The sequence below is a fragment of the Formica exsecta genome, unplaced genomic scaffold (genome assembly GCF_003651465.1).
Source record: "Formica exsecta isolate Colony F162 unplaced genomic scaffold, ASM365146v1 scaffold243, whole genome shotgun sequence".
In the NCBI taxonomy this organism is placed as follows: Eukaryota; Metazoa; Arthropoda; class Insecta; order Hymenoptera; family Formicidae; genus Formica; species Formica exsecta.
Window position 1 is genome coordinate 129,001 of NW_021849707.1, and position 8,573 is coordinate 137,573.

The 8,573-nt window shown below is 42.0% G+C and overlaps 2 protein-coding genes across 5 annotated transcripts in view; one reads left to right on the top strand and one right to left on the bottom strand.

Annotated features, from left to right (window-relative positions):
• The window catches only part of LOC115236079 (sialin-like), a 9,743-nt gene extending 7,352 nt beyond the window's left edge, over positions 1–2,391 (top strand). For both annotated transcript variants that reach the window (XM_029808276.1, XM_029808275.1), the window contains exons 6-9: positions 235–384; positions 643–775; positions 1,065–1,318; positions 1,849–2,391. In XM_029808276.1, the coding sequence (XP_029664136.1) occupies positions 235–384; positions 643–775; positions 1,065–1,318; positions 1,849–2,142 (831 nt within the window). In that variant the 3' untranslated portion in view covers positions 2,143–2,391. The remainder of the gene's footprint in view (positions 1–234; positions 385–642; positions 776–1,064; positions 1,319–1,848) is intronic.
• A 1,514-nt stretch (positions 2,392–3,905) lies between these two features.
• Positions 3,906–8,269, bottom strand: LOC115236081. Of its 3 annotated transcripts, XM_029808282.1 has the most exons (3): positions 8,223–8,269; positions 7,505–7,684; positions 3,906–6,925 (listed from the first exon to the last, which is right to left on the bottom strand). In XM_029808282.1, exons 1-3 carry the CDS (start codon positions 8,241–8,243, stop codon positions 4,964–4,966), a joined length of 2,163 nt encoding a protein of 720 aa, XP_029664142.1. In that variant the 5' UTR covers positions 8,244–8,269; the 3' UTR covers positions 3,906–4,963. The 3 variants fall into 3 exon arrangements, with proteins under 3 accessions (XP_029664142.1, XP_029664143.1, XP_029664141.1); XM_029808283.1 differs by lacking the exon at positions 8,223–8,269 and having other exon boundaries at positions 3,906–6,790; positions 7,505–7,753; XM_029808281.1 differs by lacking the exon at positions 8,223–8,269 and having other exon boundaries at positions 7,505–7,753.
• Positions 8,270–8,573: the final 304 nt, after the last annotated feature.

Sequence of the window (8,573 nt, forward strand, 5' to 3'; positions counted from 1 at the left end):
AAGTCGAACATAGCCAAATGAAATATATATATATATATATATATATATATATATATATAAATACACACATACATAAAATATATATATATAATGAATTAGTATGTCCGGCATATATATATAAGAAATTGCTGGGATAGAGAGTTGAAAAACCCTTATACGGACTCTAAAAATTTTTCATCCGCCAATTAGCATCTAACGAATTTATTACATTTATATATACACCGATAATGACAGGCAGCTGTAATACCATGGGGAAAACTACTGAGATCTGTACCCGTCTGGGCGTCCGCAGTAGCGACTATGGGCAATCAATGGGGCGACGCGACACTCGCTCTTGGCATGACGAAATATCTGAAGCTCATATATGGTTTCTCTACAGCTAACGTAAGTTGGCTAGAATTGCGTGATTATTATTATCTTAACATTTTGTTGATTGCTAAAAAAGTACGAAGCTAAAATATGAAAAAATATAAGGCGGCAAAAAAGGAGAAGAGATACAGATTTTGTTATTATTATGTAATTATTATATGACGGTATAAGTCGGAGGTTTTGAGTTTCATAACCGATCAATATTGCGGAACAGCTGCAAGCGCAATAACGGGTCTCGCTTGGTTACTAACAATAAGTTGTGATCCAATTCAGGACTCGGTGTTGACCACGTTACCTCACATCGGTCACTTCATGGCTGCTCTGACCTGCGGTCTTCTGGTAGATCACGTCCGCGAGTCTAAAATAGTATCCACAACTACGGCGAGAAAGTTGGTCGTCTACACAGGTGCGTTATGTATATCTCTATAAATGGTATTAGTATATCTGCGAAATGCGCGTATAAGAATTATTAAGTTAATTCTTAATTCTTCGATAATCAAGTTAATTAATACACAAAGCGATAATATTTTCCTTCCTCGTTCTTAGCGCTTAATTATTGAATGAGAGCATCCTAATCTAAATTTAATATCAAATGATAAAAAAGAAATAATATATTTTACTCCAACACATATTTCTTTCCGGCTTTATATGCGTGGCTTAATTTTCTTAATAATATTAAATAAAAATGCGATCAGCCCACTTCATCCCCGCGGCTCTCCTTTTCGTCGCCGGTTACGCCGGATGTCAGGCTCTGGGCGCAGCCTGGTTGGGGATAGCAGCCCTTCTCGTTTCCGGCACCGCACCGGCCGGTGCACTCGCGGCTATAGCCGATCTTGCACCTGCGGAATCGCCGGCGTGCGCCGCGGCCGCGTGCGCTCTCTGCTCTACATTAGGTGCCGCGGGACTGCTGGCCGCCAACTACTTCGTCACCCAGGCTCTTCATGGCTCCGTAAGTCATATTATTACACCGGACATGACACGCACACTATTCGTCCGCCTGCGTAAATGTAACGCGTTAAATAGTTTCGTCGTTTGCGAACGCTATAGGAAGTCGGTTGCGTAAGAAGAATTTAGCGATGAATCGTTTCTTGTACTTTCTAAATCTTGGTTTAAATCTAAGACGTTTTGTTTCTCTTTTTTTCTCGTTAAATTCTTAATAATTTATTATTTTTAAATATAAAAAACGATTAGCACATATATAATTCTGAAATAAAAAAGAATCTGGATTTATATAAATCTAACTCTTCGCAGAAAGATTTCTTTCAACTGTATTATATACACAAATCTTTGAAAATGCATGATGTATATCCCTCAAGTGAGAGTTGAAAGCTGAGATCTCGCATCGCAATATTGAGAAGAAATTTAGATTTTTAATTTTGCCAGTCGCGATTTCACTTTGCCTTTGCAATCCGTCATCTTATTTAAGTTCGACGCAAATGACACTGATTGCGATGAGAATTGCGGCGTCGCCTGTTTCAGATCGCTGGCTCTTGGCGATTGGTGTTCGGCGTCGCATCCGTCGTCTTGTTAACGACAGCTGCGGTTTTTCTTGCGCTCGGCAAAGGCGTTCCGCAACCGTGGATCCCATCGGTGGCGAGACCGCGGAGTCACGATGTAATCTACGAGCAGGACGCCCTCGAGCTCGATCACGAAGACGTGGGCGTGCAGACCGAGCCTTACGGGCCCTACACGCTGGAAGATGACGTCGAGAGCCTGAAGAACGTGCCTCGCTCCTCGTCTATTCATTCTAAGATCTCGGTGGCCTCTAATTGAATTATGATTGCCTAAGTGCAAATTCTCTGTGCCATTTTTATATGCCCCATCTTATCCCAAAGATATCGCTCTATCGCTTCGTATTTTTTTTTTTTCACAGAGAAAACTGTACAATAACTATATCACGAACATACGCGTGATTAACGCGATGAATGTATATAACACTTTAAGAGTAAGAATTATATATTTATACGATTAAGAGAAATTGTTCTCGAAGAATAATATAATAGAAAAGAGATCTACCGAAAATCTAGATATCTGTTTTTTGTCAATGTACAATCTGTAAGCCGATCTATACTTCTTACAAATAATAATTTTTTTATTACATATCATCGCTGATTTAGCGAAACATCGTTTTGAGAGCATTGACTGCTCTAGAGATAAAATCATTGCAAAACGATGCCATGAATAATAATGAATAAATTCGCCGACTCGTAGAAAGTCGATTAGAACATCACGGTGGGCTGGAAATTCGACGAGATCGCAAGTATCAAGTAAGTGTTGTTTTTGTCTCAGATTACTCGCTTTCGACTATTGTTGTAGCAGCCTCGCTTCATCAGAATGCATTGCCGCGATTTTCTCCAGTTACTTCCTTACTCTCGTTGCATACAAATGTATGCTTTACGCGCATTCTGTTCTGTGAGACAATGTGTGCCCTCCACGACGACGGCTTTCTATCTCTGGAGAAAGATCGAGAGAAAAGCCGAGGGATGCGACCGGCGCTCTAATTAGATAATTTTGCTGCCGGTTTGTCCTTATCGCGCGTCCTGATCCTATCGCGAAACCGCGCCTCTACGTCACTGTATTTAGCGGCATGCACGGAATACCGGAAGACGTATATAAGATCACTGTCCGTTTCAACGACTGTCCCCGTGTTCTAATGACGACGTCAGCCTTTCACATGCACGCGTGCATATCCGGCGCATGCGGAAAAATCAGAACGCTATTTAAGTAACTGCGGAAAATGACCTGCCATTCACCGTGAATTCAGATATATACTTTGCACGCTACTTTTTACACGTTTCTTTTACTTGTTTTGCGCGAAACTCGTTTAATCTACGTTCTCGAACGTGTACTGTAAATATAATATATAATATTGACTTTATGATTATTCGTATATGTTTGATATTTTATTTATTAATAACTAGAAGGCATATATATATTTTTTTTTATTGTTTTTAAGAAAATTTTCTAGAATAAACTTGAAATAAGCTTATCTGAATTTTTTCCTGTTTTAAAATATGTCGATACGAAAAAATTTTACTCGCATTCGTTAATAATTCGTATACGCGCGATAATCAAAAATGATTACCGAGTAATTCCTTCAATTCATTTTTCGAAGAATTAATAAATCGCGTGGTATTAATAAAGCTCATCTCTTTAATGTTCTTTCTCATCGAGTTGACTCGCTTTTTCGTATTTCCACTTGGACATGTACCAAGCGGTGATTGTTCCACTTCACAGCTTTCGGATACACGTGAGATATTCGTGTCGTATCATACGTAACGCTTTTGCGAACGAAGAATTTGCCCGCGGACAACACGCGGACACTCCAAATGCGTGGAAACCGCGCGCGAGATCTCATGATCTCCGCCCACAACTGCGTATATTCGTGCGCGACTAATGCAACTTTGTTGTGTAGATCCGACCGGGAAAGGAGTGTCGCAATCAGCGACGCTAATTACCGCCGGTAGACGCGTTATACTATTCTTTCCCGATTAACGCCGACTCTCAAGGACTTACGAAATGAGTTCTCACACAACTCCTCGTCTACCGTCTCTCTGACTCTTTCTTTATTTTTCGCGATGCGTATATATCACACTAGTCTCTATTACGTAACGCCGTATTTACAGTCAGTAAGTAGTGAGTACGCTAGAGATGTCTTAGAAGCTAAAGCTTTCGTCGATGCTGTTCTGCGTTTTAACCGTGAGATTATTTTTTAATTAATCAGTTTATAGGTATAGAGATGCATCAGCAACGATTTATCGGTTAATATATTTTTGTTTTGTTTCTACGATTAATTAATGTAAACATATAATGTCAACAAACTTATGTTGCAATGTTTACAATATAATTATACCATTGTAAATTACAGCCGGAGGTAGTATCCATTCACCAATTTCGTCATTCCATTGTTCTTTCTTCATTATTAAATAGTATAAATTTGACGCAAATTAGCAGCGAGTGAGAAATAAAATTTTGCGATAAAAATATGCGATAAGCTAAAAGAGAGATAAATATACGAGAAAATGATATATATATATATGAAAAAAAAATACAAACACATCTAAAATATTTCTTAATCGAATATATGCTGATGCATCTATTTTAGTAGATATAAATATGCAACGACAAACGATAAATATGCGCTATCGTGCAGAGAATCGGATTGCGCGGCGACGATTTCCCTTTTGTGAAACCGATCCGACTCATTAACGACGCAAATATGCGTGTTGCATGTGCGATATTGGTCCTTACACGCGGATGGACATATCCGTTCGTTTCCTACAATAAAAAAATAAAAACTCTACCATTAATGTAAGCCGCTTCGTCATGCTTAAATATGTTACCGTGAGAATTCACAATATCTTTCCAGGATATTTAGTAATATCTGGCAAAGAATAAGTAGTATTAAAAGATTGCCGAAAGAAAGCATATTTGCGATTACTCGTTGACCTTGATTATATAAATTTGTTTTATTAAAAAAATTTTAATAAAATTAATTAAAATTCAATAATTTACTTTACATTTTTTTTTTTTGCTTACAACGAGTAATCTTTACGGACGGAATTCCTAACTATTTCTACATTACTCATCGTTGTTACATCTTTTTCCTCGTATCCTTCTCCTCCTCGTCGTCGTCCGTGATGATCTGTACACTCCTGACCGGACCCGTCTTTCTATACCTGGACGCCGGCGTTGTGGTGGTCATCACAGTCGTCGGCATCATCGTCGATCGTTCGGCGTTGATCGCTAGATTTACCATCCTCAACAACAAGGCTTCTCTGATGGCTGCCGGAAGAACCTCATCGCCTTCGTCGGATACGTCCTGCGCGTAGAATTTCTGCCTGTACACTCTCTTGGAGTATCTGCCGTCGTGATAATCGTCGTATTGATGATGATAAGCCGGATGCAAAGCACGAGGGTACAACGGACGTCTGAGAGACACGCGTTCACCATATTGCGCTTGCTGATCGTATGCCAGTTCGGGTCTCGGAAGCGGCGCTTGGTAGCCTGCCGGATATGATGGATACGGCTGCTGATCGTACAGGGCGTCCTCGAGGTAACTCTTTGGATAGGATAGAGCTTGCACGCCGTATTGGCTCACCAGCAGCCTCTTCAGCAAAATCTGGAAGTCTCGTCGACTTAGAGGAGGCGTGATCGGATTGGGCGGTTCCGGCGGCAGCGCCAGCGCGCCGGGTCTGTAAGGATATTCGGGTGTGGTCGCCTGATAATCTCTGTCGTCGGGATGAACCATCGGACTAGGAATCGGTCGCAGAAGCGCGGGTTGTCTTCGTTCAGCTTCCGAATAGATCAGCGGTCGCATCACGGGACGCGGGCGTACATAGTTTGTGTTCATCGCGATTCGCGCCTGGTCCTCTTGGTCGGGAACGGGATTCTCTGTGAGATAGTGAATGTTGGCGTCCGTCGTGGTCGAGTAGACCGGCTGATGATTGGAAGGTGGCCGGAACATGATTCTGCCGATCGGTATCGCTCTGTAGATGCCGTCCTCCTCGAGGTTGCCTTGTTGAGACTGTACGAGTAATCTAGGCGGCAATTCCCGCAGATATTGCTCGGGCTGCTGTCTCACGAAGACAGGCTCCGTGCTCTGTCTGACATATTCCCGGTTCTCGACGGGTACTCGAGCGGTGGAACTGCGTAGCAGGATCTGCGGCGTTGGTGTGCGCTCCTCCAGACTAGATTTCGTCTCCGTCTCGTAGATCCGAGGTTCTTCGTATTTCGGGCTGTCAAATCGACCACCCGCTCCCGCATTCTCCCGATTGACGTAAATCTTTGGTCGATCCGTGCGCGAGGTACTGGAAACTCTCTGGATGGCCCGCGGTGGGGAAGACGTAGTGAACAGAGGTCGCGTCGTAGACAAAGAACCACCGTAAACGTCGGAATGATCGTCGCTATTATCCGCGGTGTCGGAATTTGACTTGGTGGTCTCGTCATGCAGTTGTCTCCTCAGATTGTTCCCCGTTGTAATCTTGGCTTCGTCTTCCTTCTCCACAAAGTCCTCAGATATCGGCGGCAGGTTATGCTCAATCGGTCGCTTGGCGAAAATGATCCTTCTATAGACGCCGCTTTTGTCGTCTGTACTAGGTCGATTGATCTGCGAGTCTTCATCCTCGGTACCCTCCTCTAACACGATCGGTCTCTGTTGACCATTGATGATAAAACGCGGCCTGTTCTTCGACGTGCCTTTCAAGTAATGTCCAAGTATCGTTTTTGGCGCCTCTGTAGTGCTGCTGCTGGCCGTTGTCGTCGTGGTAGAACTGGTGGTTGTCTTCCTCGTTCGAGGAATCGACTGTACAACCGACGACTTGGTCGACCCCTCCGTCGTCGTGGCGTACACGATGCTCGGCTTCTTCGTAGTTAATGTACGATTGACGCGTGGTATGCTCTGCACGACTGACGCGTGTTCCTGCAATGGCGACATGGTGGTTGCTTTAAAGCCTGTCCCGTTCGACGAGGAATACGAGACTCTCTTTATCTCGCCGTCGGCGTCGATGAAGCCGAACGTGCCTTTAACGTTGCCCAGAACGTCGCGACTCTCAACCTGACAAAGTAAGTATTTACCGTTCAGATTTTCACGAAAGTAGCGCGAGTTTAAATATCCACACCTTGGACGAATAAATTAAATTTTTCGTTATTAGCGTAATCGAGATATTTATAAAATCAAGATGAATTAGTTTAACATATAATAAATTGACTGTTATTTTATATTACTAGATGACAATGTAATTAAAGATTGTTTAAGTCATAATCTAGTTTTCAAGGAACATCATACTTCTATGTCTATTTTTTAATACTTTTAGTAATATTATAAATTTTATAGATAAAAATATCTAGATAAACAATATATAACAAGAATCTATATAAATTTATAGGAAGCAATTAAAAATTGTTATACGACTATTTAAGTTGCTATTGACATTGGTATGTAATTATCATCGTCTTCGGCATTGCTTGCACAGCATAACATTGTTATTAAATGTAATTAGAAATGCAAAAAATGATCCCCGCGGATAATTAGTATCTAATACTGTGGGAACTAAACGCGGTACGATATCTTAAGAAAAAGTCGATAGGCGCGGTCGACATTACGACGCGCTTAAGTAATCACGCACATAATTACCTTGAATGATCCATCGCCGGCTTCGTAACCGTATGTATAAGAACCGTCTTCATTCACCTTTCTGATCTGCTTCAAGATCGCCACTTGATGATCGTGTTGTGTTTCCGACGTTTGCTGATCCGTGACGTTCGTACAGCCGGCTGTCGCCAGGCAGAAGAATGCCATCAGCCATGGCGTCATCTTAAAAGCAAAATGTGATCTTTTACTGTAAGAAAAAATGCAAATGTAAATACGATGCGTCATGATAAATTATTACGAGGAAGCGGAGGATACTGAAAATTTTAACAAAGCATCGAATATACGGATTTTTAAATGACAAACAAATTTTTGCGCAATAAAAATTATATATTTTTAATTCATTTCTATTCGTAAAATGCGAAATACTTCCTTAATACGCGTTTATATCCACATAATGATGCACTTGTCACACCACAGCATTTTTTGCTATAATATTCTAATTTCTAATGCATTGCCTAAGGCTCAGAATAAATCTTGACCATGTACGGACGAAAGATCACGTATGCAACCGTACGCCAAAGCGCGCACTTTCCCACGAACACTTTCCCAATATCGATTCCGCGAAAAATCGCCGGAACATTCAGATCGAGCATTTAAATTGATTGCGATTGAAATCGATCTCACGCGCGCGAATTGCGTACACCATAAACGTGTACTCGCGCACTCGCGTCCTTTCGGCATAGTGTACTCGGTAATATACCTTGCTGCAACTGGAAACCATGTTACCGCGGATGCGGTGAATGTTCTTAATACTGCGTGGGGTGTCGGGTACCGTTATATATAGGGTGACACAATAGGCAACCACCGCCGCGCCCCTTCCACGGCGTGTTGCGTCGCGCCGCCACGCTCAACCTTGATGACCCCTAAACGTTCATTATGACGCTGGAATACGAAATGACAACTCCTTCTTGAACGACGGCAGTAAAAACGCGAGACGCATTGCGCGCTTTGACAGAAAATACACATACAATAAAGATGCCGCGGTTGTGTTTACTCATCTCGATTACGCGTTCCTTCTCGTCACGCGAAATTGCTCAAGACAGGATCACTT